General features: G+C 40.6%; 1 protein-coding gene across 4 annotated transcripts in view; it reads right to left on the bottom strand.

Moving 5' to 3' along the window:
• Nucleotides 1-23,724, bottom strand: part of LOC143124391 (NACHT, LRR and PYD domains-containing protein 3-like) — a 44,356-nt gene that overhangs the window by 3,766 nt on the left and 16,866 nt on the right. For 3 of the 4 annotated variants that reach the window (XM_076285873.1, XM_076285884.1, XM_076285900.1), the window contains 5 exons: nt 19,104-19,265; nt 16,241-16,384; nt 15,951-16,010; nt 7,973-9,776; nt 6,332-6,505 (listed from right to left, as the gene is read on the bottom strand). In XM_076285873.1, the coding sequence (XP_076141988.1) occupies nt 6,332-6,505; nt 7,973-9,776; nt 15,951-16,010; nt 16,241-16,384; nt 19,104-19,265 (2,344 nt within the window). The remainder of the gene's footprint in view (nt 1-6,331; nt 6,506-7,972; nt 9,777-15,950; nt 16,011-16,240; nt 16,385-19,103; nt 19,266-23,724) is intronic. The other variant, XM_076285892.1, reaches the window with a different exon arrangement.

Here is a 23,724-nt window from a genome sequence, read left to right as displayed (position 1 = left end):
GAGTGTATGCAGTGGTTTGTCAAACGGAGGTCCGACCCTTCGGGTGATTCAGATATGATGCTAACCTGCGGACCTAATACTGACCTTATACTGACCTATGTGTGAACAACATACACGCACATTTCAGAATCTCTGTGTGGTTGTCGAGTGATATGACGCAGAATATATGTGGCCGCTGTTGTTTGTTTACAACAGACAGCATGGAGGGTGAATACAACCCGCTCGTTTTGAATGTTGTTGCAACAATGCAGCATGTATTCCGTTACATCCACAACATCTGCAGCATTGAGCTTCTAATGGTGTGTTAAATTATCAGGAGAGAGACCACAGCCTTTGACTTAGTTTACAGAGCAGAGGTCACGTTTCTTAAATTAGCAATTCTTTATTAGTATTACTATGGAGTGTCTTATTGTGTTTAAACGCAACAATAAATAACCTTTCAAGATCAAAATCTCTAAAACATATGGTTGTGTGATTTAATAAATTAGTACTGTTGTGAAAATTATTTATGCAAAATAACCATGACAATCGTGAAATCGATTATTCTTCAGACTACCACCAAAATCTCTAATCTTGACATAACCAGGGGTGTAGTGGAGGCTCAGAAGTTACACCCAGCTTATTAAGTCAACAAGATGGCGGCGCGCATAGTCGCAGCGGCTGAAGGCTATCACTCTCGGTGCTTTTTAAACGTGTTTTTACTTTTGTGTTTTACTGTCAGTTGTAGATCTAGTCGTGGGCACCCGTACTACAGCCGACACAAGCTGTTAACAGTCGGATTACAATACGAGCAAGCGGTCACAAGTGACTTCGTGCATCTTCACAACATATCGGAGGAGATCACCAGATCACCGGGCTCTCCGTGGATTACTATCGGCTCCAACAGGCGAGACGGAGACGGAGGAGATACCAGAAGCAGAAATGGGGTTGTCGGTCTGGAATATTCACAAGGCTAATGAATCGACCGCACAAACCACCACTTCCCAGCATGTTACTCACAAATGCTAGACCCATCGTGAATGAGATAGATGAACTGAATCTGTGGATTTCCTCAGACAAACTGCTGCATACTGGTGATCACCGAGACATGGCTACACTCACTAGTCCCAGACGCTACCATGGAGCTAACAAACCGTACGTTATTTCGCTGGGACAGACTCTGGTAAGGGGAAAGGAGTGGGGTTATGTATTTACATCCACAATAGCTGGTGCACTAATGCCCAGATCACCGACACACCCCGATTTAGAATACCTCACAATTAAATGCAGGCTGATTTATCTCCCGCGGGAGTTCTCTGCAGTAATGATCACCGGCGTTTACATACCACCAGATGCTAATGCTAACACTACTTTAGGCATTCTACATGGCACTATCAGTAAACAACAGAATAAACACCCTGATGCAGTCAATTAACCACCCCACAGTCGATGCATAGGCCTCTACACAGACAGCAGGGGGAGCAGAGGGTCGTAACACACTTCACTGGCAGAGCAACTCAATTGTTTATTTGCCCGATTTGAGGTGAGCACCACCAATGTCGGGGACATCACACCTTGTCTCCAACAACAGTCATTCGCTCACTGTGCAGGAGCATGAGGTGAGGCGGATGCTCAGTGGAGTAAATCCCAGAAAAGCTGCCGGTCCAGACGGGGTCACAGGGAGGATACTGAAAGTTTGTGCTTCACAACTCTCAGCTATCTTCACAAGACTCTTCAACCTGTCCCTGTCCAAAGCCATCGCTCTGCCATGCCTTCTCAAATCTGCTACAATAATTCCCCTACCCCAAAAAACTACCATAAGCAGCTTAAATGACTACCGTCCAGTGGCACTCACACCAGTGCTTTGAGCGGCTGATCCAGCTGCACATCCTAGCCAGCCTCCCACCCACCTTTCATCCACACCAGTTTGCATACAGAGCAAGGTCTACAGAAGATGTCATCAGCACTGCTCTCCACAGTGCACTGTCCCACCTTGAACACCAGGGGAGCTATGTGAGGATGCTCTTCTGCATTTAACACCATAATTCCAGGGAGACTTGTCACCAAACTCACCAACCTGGGACTCTCCTCAACCATCTGCCAATGGATTATGGACTTCCTGACCAACCAACCTCAAACAATGAGAATAGGCCAACACATCTCATCCCAACTCACACTCAGCACTGGCTCCCCCAGGGCTGTGTATTGAGTCCCCTGCAGTATTCTCTCTACACTTACGACTGCACCCCCACCCACCCTACCAACACCTACCGCTGCTCCATTGAAAACGTGCTGGCCTACTGCATTTCCACCTGGTATATCAGCAGCGGACAAGAAGGCCTTACAAAGGATTATCAATACTGCCCAAAAAAATCACCGGCTGTGCCCTGCCTTCCCTGTAGGACATCTTCAGTTCACGCTGTCGCACCAGATCTGCAAACATTTTGAAAGACCCCTCACGCCCCGGTCATCATATGTTTGCACTGCTGCCATCCGGTAAATGTTTCAGGTCCATCAAATCACACACAAACAGATTCAAAAACAGTTTTTACCCCACCGCAATACGGACACTGAACACTTCCAGTCACCCTCACACATGGTCACTTACAGCGGGCAGTGCTTCGACTTGGCCAGCTTCCCCCGCGGTCTGTGCGCGGGATCGCGCGGTATGTGACGCTGCAACAACCCAAACAACCGGCAGATGTCTCAAGTGAGCAGGGTGTCTCGTAAAAAGAAATGGAGCCTGGAAAACCCTACACAGACTTCACTACAGACTTTAGCAGACTGGTTTAGAAATAATTTAATAGCCAGAAATATGCCTGCCCTGCCCTAATAAAGAAATATTTGGTTAACTGCGAGTGAATCCCGTTTTCAGCCGTAGAAGAAACGCAGGACAAATTAAACATTCTAGTTTTCTCCGAGTGCAACGATGATAGACAGACATCATTTGGACAAAATATAGAGCATATTAACCTCCGTTGCTCAGCCAAATGCCTTCCTGTTACGTCTTGTTATCACGAAGTTACAGGCGATAAACGATTTTTGATGGTCACAAATTTACTTCATTAGCGTTTATTTTTTTGATTATTAAAGAGTGTTTTTCATTTAAAGGCATGACTTTGTGCTTATTCAGTAGAGCATTTAGTGCTCTCCCCAATCCCAGACGTTCACATTGCATGTTTGTTTGTAATGGATGCAACCGCGAGATACGCTTGTCATAGGCGCCGATACCGTGGGTGCTCCGAGCATTAATTTAAAATCAAACATCGCAGTTAATGTTAAATTCAGCATCTCTCATAATGTGATTGGCTATGTTGTCCTCAATCCCCTACTCCATATACTAACCACCAATGAGAGCGTCTCTCGTATGAAAATTCCTGACACTTCCCACCTGAAGAATTAACGCAAGGCTTTGTCGGGTCTTCAGCCCCGAATGTTTAAAATGTATATAGCCCTGAATATCATTTTAAAAGTAGTCTGACAAAGCTTATTGTTTTGTGAACAAGCTAAACACTGGTACCTCATAGCACGTCTATAACATAGCCTAGGTGGTTGCGACTCACAAAAGTAAAGCAGATAGAAAGAACTCACGCAAATCTAGCCTACAACACGCAGACAGCTTTATGCGCAGGGGAGAGAGAGCACGCGCACAGGTGCTTTATGATGGTATCTTGCTAATTCACTGAACTGCATTAGGTGACACAAATGGTATTGCCTTTATCTTATAACTCCTTGTCTGAGCGACTACCAAGCCTATGGTTTTGAAAAGTCAGATGTTCCCTGACAAAGACATTCGAAAATTAAGAATGTTTATTGACTTGAAAAATACGCTAATTTTTGCAAACTCCCTTCATTCAACCCTTGAAGACATTGCGGTTTGGTGCGCTATGTAAATCGTTTCTCGTACCATTTCATTTCTCAGAATTTAGGTTTACTAGGCCTACAATAACGTCATAATCAAATACATCTTTTATTTTTAGTTGATCAACCACAAAGAGTAGCATAGGCCTACTGTGCACAGTGCACTGACGACTGTAGCAGCCGAAGGTAACCAGTTGTTGTAGATGAAGGGCAACCACTTGTTTCAGATAGCCTGGACAACATGTTACCTGGGTGTTGCCTACATTATTAATTGATGGTAGCCTACAATAGTTATCGCGTAACATTAGTTGGCTCAAAGACTAGGGAATCAGGCTGGAGAGTCACGCGTGTGTTGCTTTTGCGGGATCGAATCCAGTTTAATGCTAGTTTTCAAAACATATATTTTTTTACATGTCTTTTGTCCGAGTGGCTGTAATGTAGCCGAGCGCTCATGGCGTATGAAAAGCGACTTCAAACTGCCTAAAACAACTTGTTTGTAAATGTCTGACAACTGCTGCAGCGAATGCACGCGCAAGGAAACCAGCAGGTGGAGAAACCAGAAGGCACCAGAACAATTTTAAGGCTATTTCGCATAGGCTACTCAATGGTGCTATTTCACACGCATTATAGCGACCCCCACTCACCGGGGTTAGGTGGAAGGTGTTAATAGACGATTGGCGTAGCCTACAGTGGACTAGGGCTGTCAAAATTGCTCAAAAATGACGTTTGAATATCCCCTCTAAAATAAACACATGTATTCGAATATATTGGAATATCTAGGCTATATTATTTGCGCATTATGTCAGTGACGCGCATCATGTCATCTGTTTTTAACTTTTTGTATGGTTATTGCTTGATAGGGGGGGATCCAAAGCAGCTTTCAGCCATAAGGCTACTTTGAGAACATTTCCTAATTCACCCGACACTGATATTCAAAATGTTGAAACTATTTCGGCATAGCCTATAAGCAGTTTAATTAAATGTAATGTTAGTTGTAAACAAACGGGCTACTTGGTGAGGCTTAAATGGCAATACAAATCTTCACGATATAGGCCTATTAACTGACCGCCCGATTCACGTTGGCTGGGGGGGCCATCAGACATTTGTTCCAGTGGGTCTCTGAATTGTTAATCCGGCCCTGCCCCCAACGAACGCAACTTTCCACCTCTGAGACAGCTTAAAAGAAGTCGAGAGGACTCCTAACTCACTAAGACCTACTTACTGTAGGCTGCGCAAACCACAGGCCTTTTTTTTGGGCAAGCCTGCATTCGAAGCAGGCCTTCTGTTGAAGAATTTTATATAAATCCTGCGCTAACAATAATCCTCCTACCCCCCGCTACCACAGCTGTGGATAGTGTGGCATGCTCACGCTTTATGTCTCCTTCTTGCAAACTAGGCCTATAGCCCAACCATTTACGTCTTCAAAAAATAACAACTTGCCAGATATGCCTTCATATCTTTGGGCTTCATTCAGCATTTTGTTCTTCCACTGGAAATGACTCTTCTACATTTGCTGCCTGCTGCATCCTTTCTGTTTGTATTGTTTAGAAAACGTTTGACGTCTTGAGTTAATGCATTAAACATTGTTTGCTGGTAACCAGCCACAAATAGCCTACAGATTCTTGCGTGCGTACATTCTCTATTCTCTCCAAAATGTGACCATTCTATAGGCTGGCCAAGTGCGTAATTCTACGGCATAAAGCAGATGTATTTGTTTATTGTACAGAAAAATAAAAATGACATGTCAAGCAGTCAATTGACTACATTACAGTCAAGAAGTAGGGCAAATTAATTTACGAAACCAAAACGAGGTCATAGTTGTCTAAGCCTTTATAGCGTAGCCTGTTAAAAATGTCGCTAGATAGTATTAAATCGCCAACATTGTTTTCTGCAGAAGCCTACCCAAGACTACAGATTAATTCTGAACAGTTATTTCTCTACTGGCTCAATTATCACACCACTGTTTTAATTTGCGTAGCTGCGTTACCCCCAACACTGACAATAATGTAGACAGCAAATTTCGATTTCGATTTTCGTTACCACCGTGTAGTCAAGCCTTAAGCCATACCCAAGTAGCCTAAATCGAGGTAGTTTAATTATGCATGATTTATTTTGTTATTGAATTCGTAGGCTGGGATTACTCTCGGCAACAATTATGTTTAATGGTAGCCTCCTGCTTTTTCAGAAGGGGCGGCAGGCAGAGCGATGTACAGTGGCAGAGCGACGCACAGTGGCTGAAAGTGGTACTAAAGCTTCACGCAGCTTCACGCCTCGTAATGCGCGACTGAAGTGGTCATTTGAAAGCGATGCCCACTGTAAGAGACTGAGCCCCTCTGTGTGTCGGACTGTATGCACTTTTCCCATTCTACAGCACTGTCACTTTAAAGATGGTTCCCAGTTAATGAATAACTGACTAACGTTTATGATCCTACCCGATTACCACTCTGGCAATGTCAGACTTGCTCTAAAGGAGGTGTTGCTCATTTCTTACCTTAATGTCTCCAGTTTACAGTTTGTACTTTTCAGTCCAGAACAAAGGATTTTCACCCCAGAATCCTGAAGATCGTTGTCACTCAGGTCCAACACTTTCAGTTGTGAGTTAGCACACTGTAATGCTGAAGCCACAATTTCACAGGAGTTCCCTGTGAGTTTACAGCCAGCAAGCCTGTTGTAATGCAAAAGAAGTGTTGAATTTCAATAATTTGCATACACTTTTTTTGAAATTAATAAATACTAATAAAAGAGAACAAAAAAAAAAAAAAAATTGTCTTTTTTTCCATGTAAAGCTATATATTTATATTAGGGATGCACAATATAGCGGCAGCCTATATAGTATTGGCCAGTAAGTGAAATGTTTTAAAATATCATCATCATCGTTTCCAATAACAGAATTCCGGCTGATAATTTGCACCAATATTTTTTAAAGCCCTCATTTCCCAACTAGGTGTACGTAAGGCCCACCTGGCTACACTGAGCTATTTGAGCTTGGCTGGCAATACTTCCTCAACATAATATCAGCAGTGTGGATGTATTTCACCATTCTAACAAGATCTGTGGATCTGGGTTGAATCTGTGCAGCCCAAAATCCTCTTGTGAATGATCCTCCATTTAACCTAAGCAGAGCAGAGCTCGGCCTACCTAGAGCCGTCTTTTGCTGGTGTGTTTGCACTTTCCTGCGCTAGTCGGGGAAACAAATTATCAAACTCTTCAGTGGGACGAGTAGATAATTAGTTCTAAGTTGTATTTTAGTATTATATTTGCATTTTGTTCGCTTGGGTTTTGTATTATTACAGAGAAATATGCTAACCATTCCTGCTTCAGTTATACAGGTCATCATTATAAGTTATTAAAACCTTTGGGGCTTTGGGACCTAACCCCTCTTGGGACCTAACCCCACTTCTGCTGCAGCAGGTTGTGCGCAACAGAGTAGACGGACACAAGATACAGTCCGAGGAGTTGCAGCCTTATTCAGTTACCCGCAGTTGAAGCTAAACATAAGTTTCCCTCACAGACTCTCATTTGGTCACTATAGCTTTTCCTCAGCTTAACCGTTTATCTGCGTTGAGCGTTTACTCCATAGATATGAAAACGATTCATACACTGTCGCTGGCCACTCACTCGCAATTCCCTGACATCAGGTTCACTTAAAGGGGCCATACATAGGCCTAGGCTACTGCTATTCTGTTGACTGCTGTACCATTGAGGACTATTATGAGTTCTGTCCATCACTGGTGGTAGGTAACATTACTAAAATTAAATGATGCTTATTAAAGGATAATTCCGGTATTTAGCACTTTGAGTCCCTTTTCTGGTTTGTTTTGAATGAACTAGAGTGGTGGACACCGAAATTTTGACGATGAGTCCTGTTTCTACTTTTCTGACTCGCCTTTGACTACTTCAGAGTGGCAGCCTACGGGCAAGCACAAACATGTCTTAAAACAACCAGAAACCAGAAAAGGGACTCAAAGTGCTAAATACCGGAATTATGCTTTAAACGCTGTCCCCAATTCACTTTTGACATTTTTTTCCGTATGTTATCGTATCTGCCACAACAAACCAATAAATTATCATTATCGGCCTAAAATTCTACATCAGTCCACCTCTAATTTATACAGTATATTTAATGACTCACAAAGCCCTAGAACAGCTTTTCACAGCTGGAACCAGCCTCTTGCGGCCTTCATCAGATGTGTTGAACTTTCTCAGTTCAAACTCTTCATGAACATCATCAGAGAGCTGAAGCATGTAGGCTAGTGCAGAGCAATGTGCCAGTGACAATGTTTTAACAGAACCTTTCTCTGAATTCAGAAATCCCTGGACTTCCTCATGAACTGAGCAATCATTCATTTCACTCAGGCAGTGGAAAAGATTCATACAACGTTCTGCTGATATATTTTTCCTCTGTACTTTCTTGAGGTTGCTGATGATTCTTCCTATGGTCTCTTGATTGGACTCAACAAGGGGCAGGATACCACTTAACAATTTTTGATTAGCCTCCAGTGCAAAGCCATGAAGAAACCTAACAAACAGGTCAAACTGTCCATTTTTACTGTCCAGTGCTTTGTTGACTGCCATTTTCATGAAGTCATCCATAGTCAAATGCTCAGGCACAGCTTTCTTCCTCTGAGCCAGAAAGCATTTCACAGGTTCCAGGTTCTTGCTTAAATAGCAGTGAAATGTATAAAATGCCGCAAGGAACTCCTGGATGCTCAGATGTACAAAGCAGTAGAGCTTCTCTTGGAAGGTGTTCACATAACAGATGGGTTCCACCTTCAAAATCTGTGTGCACATCTCAGAGACAAGGGAATCATTTGCCTCAATTCCACAATGTGCAAGGTCCTCTTCACTAAAAATGAGTCTGGCCTTGTCAAGCTGTCTAAATGCTAGCTGAGCAACTTTCAAAATTACGTCCATGTTACCCTCTAGAAGTTTCTGTCTGCTCCATTGATTTTCACCATGATTCCTCTGGTGAGTTCTGTCAGTCTGAATGAGCAAGAAGTGGCAATACATACTGGTAAGCGTCTTGGGAATTTCTTTGTAGTCACCATAATCAAACATGTTCTGAAAGACGGTTGCAGCAATCCAACAAAACAGAGGGATGTGGCACATGATATAGAGGACCCGACATGATTTGATGTGTACGATTATGCGGTCGGCAAGGTCAGGGTCGCTGATCCTCTTCTGGAAATACTCCTCCTTCTGTGGATCATTGAAACCTCTGACTTCTGTAACCAGGTCAATGTGTGTAAAGAGGGCCTGGGTGACAGCGGCTGGCCGTGAGGTGATCCAAAGGAGAGCAGACTCGAGCAGCTTCCCTTTAATGAGGCTTGTGATTAGAACATCCACTGTGGTTGACACTTGCATATTTGCTACCATCTTCTTGGAAAAGTCCAAACGAAATCTGCTTTCATCCAGGCCATCGAGGATGAAGAGAGCTTTCTTGCTGTCGTAGATATCTGGATTGTTAAGACTCTCAAGCTCTCGATGGAACTCAACAAGAAGTTCATGAAAACTAAATTCTCTTGTAAGTAAACTGAGCTCCCGAAATGGTAGGAAAAAGATGAGCTTGATATTGTGATTGGCTTTTCCCTCCACCCAGTCAAGAATAAACTTATGCACACAAACTGTTTTCCCTATCCCTGCGTTTCCTTTGGTTAACACAGTCCTGATATCTCTCTCTTGCTGGAAAAGATTGTTGCATTCAAGTTCTTTACCCTGTGTTGATTGCATCTTGGCAGTGGAATCTATCTGGATGATTTCATGCTCATTAACTACCCTAGTCTCTCCTTCAGTGATGTAGACTTTTGTGTAGATTTGGTTTAAGAGCTTCTTATTCTGTCTAGGTTCATTGCCCTCCATGATATATTGTGCTTTTCTTTTCATTTTCTCCTTCAGGACTTTTGAAATTCTTTCACGTGTGGAATCCATATCTGCATCTGTTTGAGACAGGATAAATAAATGAATAACAAATAAGCAAGGAAATATATAACTACATTGCCAAATTCATATAATATTCATGTAATTTAATGAGTTGAGGAGTTTTTCAATCAGTTTGATTGGGAATATATGAAAGCGGCAATCACACTCTGTTTCGGAACAAAACAACACTGTGTCTGCCTGGAGGAAGTGGTTGCGGCTCATATATAATCAAATCAGATAAAATCTAGAGCAGTTTGTTTACATTGCGGGACAACTTGCATGTGCTTACATTTCCGTACACATTGTAACATGACATACATGTTGTTTCCGCCAAAATCAACATGATATCTGTTGAGCCTTTTCTTTGTATGCACAAATAAACCTGCATGATATAAATTACTTGTCAAGCCTTCCTTTGTATGCTTAAATAAAGCTAATCAAGGGGATTGAATGCATTTTGAATAAAAAACTGCAACAATAGGGTGGACCAAAAGCACGACAGATATTGGTTTGGGCTGTGCTAACCTGTTTTACTAATGTGCTAAACTGGGCTATTCAATTCTCATGTACTAACTGACCCTTCGCTAAGCCACGCCTGAAAAAAAAACGCCACGAAAAGGCCAATCGTGGTTTAGCAACCTGTAACTAGGCACGGGAGGTCTGGCAAGCTTTTTGAGTTTTGCCATGTTAACCTATGGAGACTGACGGCCTGTGGGTCATGAAGGGCACTTATTTGGATGTGTGGTACCCTAACCCACGGTAAAATAACATGTTACACGATACAAACATGATCTAATTGGGAACACGTATTGTTCTAACTACAAAAAATGGCATATTGCATGATATTTCCATAACTGCGAGATACACGCTTCACGATGACGGCAAGAATTTGTTAACAGACATTCACCAAGACTGACCTGTCAGCAATCTATCTAAAATAGCACCTATTTGAGGTACCATTCATGATATGTTGTCGAATATTAAAGTTGTGGGAAGTACATAGCTTAAACTGTATGTTTCTTTGGTCCCCCATAACTGTACAACACACACGGGTATGTAGTAGTGACCACTCAAAAAAAAAGTATGTGCAATAAACTGACGCTTCGAATAGCCCAGGCTACTTTGGACTTGAGACTGACTAAACAAACGACAATTCCGACTGCAAGGTCCCAAATTGAAACGAGTGATAGGCTAATGCCACATATAGCTAGAAGTGGCAGACTGAGCGACGTCACTTATGCTAAAGACTGTTTTCGAGTCACATCTTTGCAAATTTCAAACAATGGTGCATCATTCCAAAAAAAAAATGGTTTGTCTTCAGTATTAGGAAGTTATTCAGTAAGCTTAATACACATTTAGCCTTAACTCAAAACAGTTGTTAGGCTTATGTCATTCTGATCTGTAGAAATGTCACATGCAGCTATGCCTAAATTTATTACACATTTATTAGAGGCCACATTAATTATATGCTAATATATTATATATAATATTCAGTATTGAATGCTTAGCTGGAATGATGTTTCCCCATCATCCTATTTTTAAAGCAGGCATACCTGTGGGCATGTAATAGGGCTACGGGTTTTCTTCAGGAATGGCATGTTTGAACGGGCACTGCACTAGTATATATAATTTAACATGTTTTAGTAAATGTTAGTCAGTATGAATAGACATGAACCCTACATAAAACATTACCATCTACAGCTGCGAGAAAGCGCTCTAGGCTTGTGGAATAAGATCTGGAGCTTGGTGAACTACAAGTTAGACATTTTTTCATACTTAAAGGGGTGGTTCAGGATTTTGGACATAGGACCTCATTTCCAAGTAAGCAAGTGTGATATTTATCAGTGGAGACCGTTTTCAACACGTTTCATCCAGTCCTTCTAATTGCAGAGTTCGCAGGTGCTAGGCTAGCGCAAGTCAACGGTATGTGTTAGCCTGCCACTAAAAACAGTCTTAACCACTCCAAAGTACACCCGAGGCAAATTCCAGACAATCGATGTCTGTGTTGATAGAATAGTGTAAGAAATACAACTACCCTCGCATCGCGTTGCAATAGTTATGCTTTGTTCCCTGAAGTTGGTAGTAGTCATTTAAGCAACTCAGCGGCGGACTGATATTACCAAGGCTACTACTAGGTATCCCTATTGGAGTGTGCTTTACCGTTTACTTTTCGGCGCAGTACTACTAACCGGAGCAAGTATAATTCCGCCGCTGCTAAGAAACTAGTCCCTCAAAATGTAATGCGATCGTTGAAATGCAAGGATAGAATAATGTTAGAAATAAAACTATCAACACAGACATTTACATCGATAGTCTGGCATTATAATTTATTTGCCTCGGGTGTACTTTGGAGTGGGTAAGACTGTTTTTAGTGGCAGGCTAACACATACTGTTGACTTGCGCTAGCCTAGCACCTGCGAACTCTGCAATTAGAAGGACTGGATGAAACGTGTTGAAAACGGTCTCCACTGATAAATATCACACTTGCTTACTTGGAAATGAGGTCCTATGTCCAAAATCCTGAACCACCCCTTTAAGCCTAACAGCTAGAGGGGGTTCACGGGTGTCACCACTGGGAAAATGTATTAAATATTGTTATGTAAATGAACAAGTTCTGCACAGAGATTAGGGCTTGCACTATGCCTAAAACACGTGCGTAAATCCTCAAATTTATGGGCCGGGATTCTATTTATAAATAAAGGCTGGCCCCAAAATAGCCTACAAGACAGGGTAATAATTGCCTACATTGTATTGATTTAACTCAATGAAATAAAAGAGCTCTTCTTAATATTCTATACTGTTGGTTAGTTTAATACTGTTGGCAATGAAATGTCGTTGTACACTGGGTCTCCAACATGTCGCCCTCACCAGTCGGTTGCCAGAGGCTGAAGCAGTACTAGCCTACATTTAAACACAATTGTTGCGCCGAGGCATTCCAGCCTACAAATTTAATAAAAACTTAAATCATGCATAATTAAAAAAAAAAAAATAACTCAATTTAGGCTACTGTAGGATTATGCAGTACGGTTTCCATTACAGCGCACGTTCAATGAATGAATGAAAGCGGATGCCTTGTCTGGCAATAAACAGCGGGTCCATTCCTCACCCGTTATCCAGACATGCATGAAAACATTTGAAAACAAAACTCAGCCACAGCCAAAAATGATGTCTTATTCTTCAGCATTGTCCTAACCGTTAAAACGAGACAGATATGAGGACGCATTGCAATAATGTTTACATAAATACACTGTAAGGTTGGCTGCAGACCGACACTCGCGCACACACATTATCGAAATCATACGCCGACGCTTGAGGCTATAGTCTTTCTACATTGGTTTAGTTAATGATCGGGCTATAATAAGACCACACTTGAATAGTAGTTGGTGTAAACCAGGACATTTTAGCGTTCCGAAAGTACGGTGTTCATTTTAGGACATCCTCAGACTCAGGTGTCAGACTCAGAAAAACATCTGTCATCTTCAGACAAAACTGCCTCAGCGTAAGATAAACCTCTGTCATCCTCAGATAAAACTGCTTCTAACCAAACCGCCTCAGCAAAACATCTCTAAGGAGTCAGGTCTCAGAAAAAACGCTGTCAGAAAAAGTGGAGTCAGGTCTCAGAAAAAATGCTGTCAGAAAAAGTGGAGTCAGATCTCAGAAAAAACGCTGTCAGAAAAAGTGGAGTCAGGTCTCAGAAAAAATGCTGTCAGAAAAAGTGGAGTCAGATCTCAGAAAAAACGCTGTCAGAAAAAGTGGAGTCAGGTCTCAGAAAATCAGGTCTCAGAAAAAACGCTATCAGACAAAAAAGTCTCAAATGAAAAGTTATTGCGTGGAAAGAAGACGACGACGGATACAGAACGGTGAGTTTAATATTATGTTTAATACATTTATTCTGTCCCTGGCATGTTATATTTGGTGCTTGGTTAGATGTAGAAATTATAAGTAAAGGTAGAAAGTGATCCAATGGTATACACATTGTAGGAAATCGATGTATGTAACTTAGCTAACCTCACTTCGCTAGTAACATTAGCAGCTGCTGTAAGGCACATACCGGAGTATGCTACGTACTACATACAGCAAAATTATTTGTTTTTCGTAGGACTACGGTACGTACAATGAGCTAGGAAAGAGTGGGTTAAACATTTTTCCACCACAAAAGTCCAGAATGACACCTGGACCATTATTTCTTACTTTTGCTAACCGTTTCTCAGTTGTACACTACCTACCAGTAAGAAACCTGCATCATTATCATCACATCATTATTCCCAAACCCCCATAAAGACAAATGTGCCATGATGTAATACCATATAATACCATTACAAAACGTTAGCAGTTGTCATTGTCGTTGCACAACAATAATAGACAGACATAAAGATAGACAGGTACTTGAAATGTAATCCCCAGGGGACAATAACTGCAGCGTTGTTGAATTAATTTGATATGAGATGTTATCTTAACTTATTTAGAGAAATATGCCGTGTTGTTACTACCTGCTATTTCATGTAATGGTATTATCATAATGGTATTATATGGTATTACATCATGGCATAGCACATTTGTCTTTATGGGGGTCTGGGAATAATGGGAACATTCCCAGTGATGATGATTGCAGGTTTCTTACTGGTAGGTAGTGTACAACTGGGAAACGGTTAGCAAAAGTAAGAAATAATGGTCCAGGTGTCGTTCTGGACTTTTGTGGTGGAAAAATGTTTAACCCACTTTTCCCTAGCTCATTGTACGTACCGTAGTCCTACAAAAAACAAATTATTTTGCTGTATGTAGTACGTAGCATACTCCGGTATGTGCCTTACAGCAGCTGCTAATGTTACTAGCGAAGTGAGGTTAGCTAAGTTACATACATCGATTTCCTACAATGTGTATACCATTGGATCACTTTCTACCTTTACTTATAATTTCTACATCTAACCAAGCACCAAATATAACATGCCAGTGACAGAATAAATGTATTAAGCATAATATTAAACTCACCGCTCTGTATCCGTCGTCTTCTTCTTTCCACGCAATAACTTTTCATTTGAGACTTTTTTGTCTGATAGCGTTTTTTCTGAGACCTGATTTTCTGAGACCTGACTCCACTTTTTCTGACAGCGTTTTTTCTGAGATCTGACTCCACTTTTTCTGACAGCGTTTTTTCTGAGATCTGACTCCACTTTTTCTGACAGCATTTTTTCTGAGACCTGACTCCACTTTTTCTGACAGCGTTTTTTCTGAGACCTGACTCCTTAGAGATGTTTTGCTGAGGCGGTTTGGTTAGAAGCAGTTTTATCTGAGGATGACATAGGTTTTTCTGACGCTGAGGCAGTTTTGTCTGAAGATGACAGATGTTTTTCTGAGTCTGACACCTGAGTCTGAGGATGTCCTAAAAAGAACACCGTACAAAAGGCTTTTGTCGGGACTCTGGACACGCAACTCAAAATGTTATTTTAAATCCGTGCTTTCGTGCTGTCTCAGAGGTAGCCTGCCGAGCATTTTGCTCTGCTGCCGGCTTGTGCCTCCATATCGCCCAAAATGCTTGATTTCTGTCTGTTCTTGGTCTTGGATTTTGTGAAATAATTTTCTAAAGAAATGCGACTTATAGTCTGGTGCGACTTATATATGTTGTTTTCCTCTTCATGAGGCATTTTTCAATTGAGTTGCTTATACTCAGGAGCAACTTATAGTCCAGAAAATACAGTACTTCTCATGGCTTGAGCCTTTTTCCACTGGACATGGTGCATTGAAGCTGAGCAACTAGCCACAGGTCTCCAAAAAGCTATATCTACTGAAAAGGTAGTGTTTCACCATTCTTGAGAAATGTCTAGCCAAATTGCAAGGCTGGTTCTCTGCCTGTGGGGTGCTGCTAGCCATGCTAGGTGAACAATTGTCTTTTTTTTGTTTACCATCAAAATGACGAATATTTTGGCAAAAAAATAATTAAAGTGCTGCTTTAAAGTGTTTCAGAATGGCTTTAGCTATCAGTTGTGACCAATCTGAGAACTATTCCATCATATGTGGGCTTGTTTACATCATTATTTCTGCTCTAAGTGTTGCCCAGGGACAATGGAAAAAACATTAAACTGTTTCAGCCTGTAATTTGGAACAAAGTAATTATGTAAGCGCCAATAGTGTGGACGAGTGTGTGTACTGCTGTTATACATCACTGGTGAAACAACTGACATTAGATTCATTACCCCATTTTTGCTGTGGCACAGGCACTCCACCATTCATCATCCCTCCAGAGTGAGAGGGCCCTTCAAGAGATTAATACATTTAAAATCAAAGTGAAAAGACTGGTATTCAGTGAACATATCTGAAGCCCAGGCTTTACTTTTCACTGAAGCACATTTTAAAGACCAAACAACTAATATAGTACAACTGATTAATCAAGACAGTCATAGACAGAATAACTCACTATGAAAATATTCCTTAATTTCAACCATGATAAGTACACTTATTAAGAGGCATAATAGCATGTCCTTACCATCTTGATTGTTGCCCATCACGGTGGTGAATGTGACAGGCCCATTAATATTGCACTGTGCAAGTCGTGGAGTACTGATAAGGCCCCCGTTGTCAGCTCTGAAATTGCTTGAAGTGGAAGAGACATGTCCAGGTAACTGAACTCCTAAAACAAATGCAGAATGGGCATTTTTCCTTTGCGTTCTTAACTGTCTATTTGATCTGGTAATTCAGCAAGCCATAACTTAGCAATATTGCAGCTGTACTTATATTTACAGCTGACAATAATTTTAGAAGTTGAAGATATTTAATTGTATAGATCAATCTCTGAAATTATCAAGGACCTAGCTTGAATTGTTCAAAAGTAATAAATTACACGACTTTTTCAGTAGCCTGGTAAACACGAGTGAATAGAGTCTGGTCACTCACAATACTAGCATGGTGACACGCATAGACATAGCGTTCATTTTGAAAACATTCTTCAAACCTAATCAATCACATTGATCAAAGATTCCTGACGTTACTTCCTACTTCAATATGTGAGTCTACCTTGTAAATTAAAGTTATTCCGCCTGCGATTTTTTTTTTATGTTTGCAGGCATTGCTACTACCATTTACCACAGACACTTTCGGTTTTGAAACTATAGCATCATCCCCTGTCTTTGCTGTTTGGGCAGGTATTACTACTGAGGCCTTGAGACTTGAATTTCCCCTTGGGATCAATAAAGTATCTATCTATCTATCTATCTATCTATCTAATCTGCCGACCGATGGAAACTTATTGAGCTATGGCAACGTCCTTTTAGGCAAGTCCATGCACTCAGCAGCCATATTGCAACGCACTTTGGGAACTTATCCGGCATCTATTTCGGGCAGCACTGAGTGTGCGCAAGGCTGCATGCTGCACCAAACTTACTCCAGCGGTGAGATCACCACACACAGTCTATTGGTATGATGTCTTCACACACCACATGAGTGGTACGATGTTGACTTTTGGCCGCAAAAGGGGTGGGATATAGGTAGACAGCTGCCATATTGGCGTTAGGAACTAACTCCATGCATTTCTATGAAGGACTTTTTGAGTGCTATGTCTCCTCATTTGAAAGTCTCTGACTATGGTGTTCCAGACTAGAATCTGCCTGAAAGGAGATCTAGGTGGGCATGGCCAGGGTACTTTTTCAACCAGGACCCCATTTTGTACGCCTCCATATCTCAGAAACTAAAGACACAAGCCTAAACTTTTGCATGGATGTTGTTAGATATGAGATTATTGACAAAGTTTGAGTCTTGGGTGGACTTTCCTAACCTGGCCCTAGCCAGATGAATTTCGCTCCGCCTAGCTCCACTCATCCATCTGGAACCGATCCATTGAAGTGTTGCTTCAGAAGGCTGGACCTAATCAAAAAATGCTTGCATATGATTGAATAAGCCACTTGTCCGTCATCTATTGACTTGCTACTTCAACCACTCACATCGAAGCCAACCCGTGACGCTGATAACAGTCTCACAGTCGCTTCTACGCTATGTCACATCTATGAAACTCCCGCCCTGCGTCCTGATTGGCTAAACCATAAAGTTGGTTGGAGAAATCACTCTCAATGGAAGAGGTTCCAGATGGATGTGAGTGAAGCTAGGCGGAGCTAAGCGGAACGACATTCATCTGGCTAGGGCCAGGTTAGGACTTTCCAGCAACGGGTCAACAACAAAAAAATCAAGGCTCTGACTTAATTCCAAGATTATCTGTTTGGAAAAATAGGACTAATCGACTGATTAGTTTCTTCATACAGGAAAATGTCTTGAAGCTGTCAAAGGCTTTTCCTCAAGAGTTTCAGTTGGTGGAATTCAGTTCAAAAATTTCAGTTGGCACATTCAATACTTTTTTTAGTGTCATTACTTTATTACACATAACTTCATTTCTTAGTAGACTTTAAAGAAACCGTTATTAGTCAGACTTAAAGGAACCGTATGTAAGAAATTTATTTCAATTAATCATAAAATGGCCTTGATATTTCACTAGACATTAAGAAATCATTTCAAATACTTGTATCACTGACAACAGTAGTCCGGCCAGGATATCGTCATTTAAAAAGTGAAGTTGCAGCCCTCAACTGATGTTGTTGATGTCATGTTGTGTTTTGGCCTGATGCGCCACCCTCCACCTATGTACTAATCACGAAGTCAGTAGTGTTTCGGCATCCAGGTTGCCAGCTCTGCTAGTCAGGGGGGAGGGGGAGGGGATACACCGCTCTACAGTAATTTGAAAGTGATTGCAGTACCAGTTTTGGCCACAATCCTACATACGGTTCCTTTAAATGTTTGGAATTTTTTTAATGTCTGGTGAAAATTTCATTTGAATTGCCTCATTGGAAATATACTTACTGATTTATTATATTTTTACATATCTGCTATATATATATATATATATATATATATATATATATATATATATATATATATATAGGAGATCTGATATATATATATATATATATATATATATATATATATATATATATATATATATATATATATATATATATATATATATATATATATATAAATAAATAAATATATATAATACTTGAATCAAACATTTCAAAACCCCCACCCTTCTGATTTTCTTAACTGACCGACAAACGTAAAAGGCAGAGCTAGAATGTCCCTCCTTGGCTAATGTATTGTAAAGATGGAGGCCGAAACATGGCTGCCGCCATACAGACGACTCGCTCGTATGTATTCTGAATGGCAGATTCTACTCTTACGAGAATACTTTGATTTGTTGGTGGAAGTTATTACACATGAATGAGCACATATTTCTGAAAGAAAAAATGGGTTTTTGCTAAGAATTGACCCAAAAAAATTACACAATGTAGCTTTAATGTATTTACCCTGTGACAATCCCTTCCTAAATGGAATCCTTCCATCAGTTGCCGTGTCTATAATGTTCTTTTCTTTTAAGTCAAATTCCATATCAAAGTATGCACGGTCCCAGGCTTTAATCTGTTCATCCGACCATTCTCCTATCCCAGGGTCTACATCAATGTAAAGATCTGCAACACAGTGACAAAAAATTGTTACCTCTCTGCCATTTCTTGAATTTCCCCTTGGGGATCAATAAAGTATCTATCTATCTATCTATCTATCTATCTATTTACTTTTTCTTCACGACATTAGGGATTTAGGGGTTGTTAGCAGTAATTCATCAAGCATAGCATTACAACATGAGACATGAGCAACATTAAAAGACAAATTAAAGGATGCTTAGGATATTGTTCTTATCTTTTCTTTCGGTTTTCTTCATTTGTCTCCACAAATGGTTTCATTGGACTTTCACAGTATATTATATTTAGAAAATGTCCTGCTATGTTCTGATTCCCAAATGCAAAAAGCAACATTTGAAAATAGAATACATTTGCAAATGAGGATAGATATATTAAAGGAGCTCATTACACGGCTCTTCAGAGTGCTGCAGAAAGTTCCATTCACATGAATGGGCCTTCCCAACGTTCGGGCCTATGTTATATCTACATAAATCACCGGGAAAGCATTTAATCACCGCTGTCAATGGCAACGGATTTTGTGCTTCTGATTAATGTCTTTCATATCACTACGCAAGGACTGGAACTTCATTCAAACGTGAAAGCAGACGGTTGATCAGCTGTGTTCTAAAGAATGTTTGATTCAAGTTCAGCAGCGGGTGTTGTTGCGAACTATTTGTTTCTCAGCAAATGCCACGATGAACGGTAACAAATAGGCTAGGTTATGTAGGCTAAAGTCATATCATGGGGAGTTTATTATTTCGTTTTGGCAAGTAGCCGTGTAATAAGCGGGATAATGTGTAGAACGCCGGTAATTATCGGAACATAAGTCCCTTCAGGACGAAACAAGACCTGCGCGTCGGGGTCCTGTTCGGCCTGTCGGGACTTATGTTCCGATAATTACCGGCGTTCTATACATTATCCCTTACAATTTGTAGGATTGTTACCGAACGTTCTGTAGGCCAAAATCAAAACACTGGTGAACGTTCAAGACTACCTAGACGCGAGCCTCTTCTGAGTTGCCAAATGTAATGCAGACTTAAACGTGTTACATACTCAACGTTCCCGACCGGTAGCGAAACAATGTGACGCCAAAATGACGTAGATCTCTCTGGCGCGCCAGGATTTTGGTCGGGTAGCGCATAACTATTTTTTTCAGCTGAGCGTGCAACACCGGAAACCGGAAGATGGACTAGTTCGAGGGCAAGTGAGAGTTGCAGTTCGGAGGACTGTTTAGTCTTGAATTTTTAATAGTTTGCTGGATTAGTTAACAAAGTAAACAGGGAGAGTCACCACACATGGAATTAAGAGGAAAGAATAGAAAAGATGTATTTTCCACTTTAGGAAATTACACAAACTCAGCCAGCTGCTAGCTAGCTAGCTAACTAAAATGTTTAAATTATTGAAATTTCCCTCGGGATGACTAAAGTATCAATCTATATACATCTATCTAACCATCTGCACACATCTTGGAAACTAGATGGTAATGATGGTACAGTGGGCATCGCTTTCAAATGACCACTTCAGTCGCGTATTACGAGGCGTGAAGCTTTAGTACCACTTTCAGCCACTGTGTGTCGCTCTGCCACTGTACATCGCTCTGCCTGCCGCCCCTTCTGAAAAATAAGGAGGCTACCATTAAACATAATTGTTGCCGAGAGTAATCCCAGCCTACGAACTCAATAACAAAATAAATCATGCATAATTAAACATTACCTCGATTTAGGCTACTTGGGTATGGCTTAAGGCTTGACTACACGGTGGTAACGAAAATCGAAATCGAAATTTGCTGTCTACATTATTGTCAGTGTTGGGGGTAACGCACCTACGCAAATCAAAACAGTGTCTTGTGTGATAATTGAGCCAGTAGAGAAATAACTGTTCAGAATTAATCTGTAGCCTTGGGTAGGCTTCTGCAGAAAACAATGTTGTTGCCGATTTAATACTATTTGGCGACGTTTTTAACAGGCTACACAATAGAGGCTTAGACAACTATGACCCACGTTTTGGTTTCGTAAATTAATTTGCCCTACTTCTTGACTGCAATATAGTCAATTGACTGCTTGACATGTCATTTTTATTTTTCTGTACAATAAACAAATACATCTGCTTTATGCCGCAGAATTACATTCATATTTGGCTGACTTCTGCAGACGCGCAAAAAAACACTGCCAGGCCATCCTTAAAAATATTTTTGTTTGCCGCAACCCGACAGACCCTGTCAATTTAGAACCGACCCAAATATTTATTTTTTTCCCCTTTTAGTCCGACCGACTTGCCGGTTGTAAACTTGCGTTAAGACCGACCGATTTGTTTTTACTCTAAACAACCAATACAAATAAAATACTATTTATTTTAGTAGGCCTAAGTATTGAGAATATAAATTGCCTACACACAAACGTAGGCTCTCTTAAATAAAACCCTGTGGCGTCATCTCTACACCATTGGTTTACGCATGTCACACTATGGCCTATATGCTTCGTTTCATTCACACAAACATCTCGACTCAATGCTTATTACTTGGCACGAAGCTCTAGAAGAACTGTGCCCAGATCTTTTCCCATTCTTTCTCCCCTCTAGTCTAACTGTGACCGTGTTGAAGAATTGAAATTGGTTGTGGTCTATTCAGCATTTATCAAAATATGGGCTTAACCCAGATTCGAACTCTTGGACAGGGGACTGATAACTGCTGTGTAACGGCGGCTGTCATCAGCCGGCCTTAACGCACTGCGCCACAGAATTGACGGCGTGAATCTGACTTGACTAAAACCGTGCATAACTGGAGGTACACCTGTTATCTGAGCAGTCTGTATGTCCTCATTTTGCGAATGCGAGGACGATATGAGTCTGTTGCATTTCGTTAGATGTCCGAGTAACGCATAATGTTTGAAAACCACTGGCTCGTAATCACAATAATTTAACACACGACAGTTGGATACTTCATCATGTTCCCATGCCTACATTTTGGTGAGTAGCATAGAGATCGTAAAAACAATAAAGTATGGCTCTCCGTTTGGGACATCGAAAACGTATATTTTTAATAGGGTAGACTACCGTCAGGGAGATGCTGACTTGCAAAGGCCTCAGGATAACACATTATCTTCACTATCATCAGTCAATGCCCCCTTGATCAAAGTGGGGAATGAAAGAAAAAGTTTGAGAACCACTGGCTTAACAAGTTACCTGCAGTCCAGAACACACAGAGTATTGCAACAGAAAGTTGCCTTTATAATCAACTACTATTTGTTCCAACAGCATTCAAACAAAGCCTTTATAAAAGTGAAAAAAAAAATATTCCATAAGAAGTAAAATAAAATACTGTGTAGTGTGACTTTACAAATATGAAGATGTCATAATAATTAATAATGAGAATCATAATTTGCTATTAAAATATTTTAAGTCATATTACTGCTTAAATCCAGCTTGCTCTAAAACAAATAAAAATGTGCAAATGTGGCAAGATAGACAACCAGTGTGAAACAAAGTTAAACTTATAATGTTTAAAATCTTAGAAGCTTAGAATTGAAGTGTGTTTTCTTAATTAAAAGCATAAATTGTTTTTGCTAGAATAACCTGTTATGATTTTGCTTAAATTTAGAGTGTTTTTCTTGAACATATAAGAAAGTTTGCTTATAAAACTTAAAGTGTTTGCTTAGATATAAAAAGTTTGTGTTAGAATTAAAGTGTGTTATGCTAAATGAGACGTGCTTTGAACAAAATGTAAAGACAGAATGTAAGAACATGATGTACCAGCTGTAAGAAAATGTTTGTCAGCAAAACAAAAAGCTGACTGACAACTAGGCAAAACAAAAAAAGAACCAATATTTCATGGTGCGACATAATACCAAACTTCAACATGTTCTGCCTGACCGAGAGGGGTATAAAAAGAGAACGGCCCCTTGCTCTAGGCTCTTCTTTTTCCTTTTCATTTTCTTTGGACCGAGCCTTTAGACTTAGACAAGTTTTTATTCCTTGTATTTTTTGATTGTATTTAATAAAAGTCAAAATCCTAACCTTTGATTAGGAGTTTGTAAAAAGACCGTCTAGCGTTTTTTTTCGTATTTTTCTGCCTCTCCTGTGTTGCTGAGAACCCCGGACGCCTTGCAACAGGGGCTCTGCCCCAAAAACCTTTGCTCCGGGTGAGTAAGCGTCCGTTTGAGGGCTACTTTCTAAGACACTGTATATGGGCAAAAAATATACTGCGCACGCACTGACACACACAGGAGTAGTGAACTCAGCCAAACATTTAGGAAGGAAAGTCCTATGCTCCAGGGCAGACAAAAAAACAAATAGGCTTTGTTAGCAAATTTATTTGTTGTGAAAATTTGTTTGTGAAACTAAGGTCTAGGACCCGTAGTGGTTTAAACGCATATCACACACCCAAGTGAGGATACGGAAATCTGTCTGATAAATACATGTGTATTTAGAGATAGGACTTAAATGGTTATAGATCCGTTGTGGTCAATTGAAG

This window comes from Alosa pseudoharengus, unplaced genomic scaffold (assembly GCF_046254945.1).
Source record: "Alosa pseudoharengus isolate Yale_2024_CS ecotype anadromous, Long Island Sound unplaced genomic scaffold, YU_APseudo_1.1 YU_APseudo_1.1_scf_1, whole genome shotgun sequence".
NCBI classification, from domain to species: domain Eukaryota; kingdom Metazoa; phylum Chordata; class Actinopteri; order Clupeiformes; family Clupeidae; genus Alosa; species Alosa pseudoharengus.
Note: the sequence above shows the minus strand (reverse complement) of the source record. Positions and strands in the feature narration are given on the sequence as shown.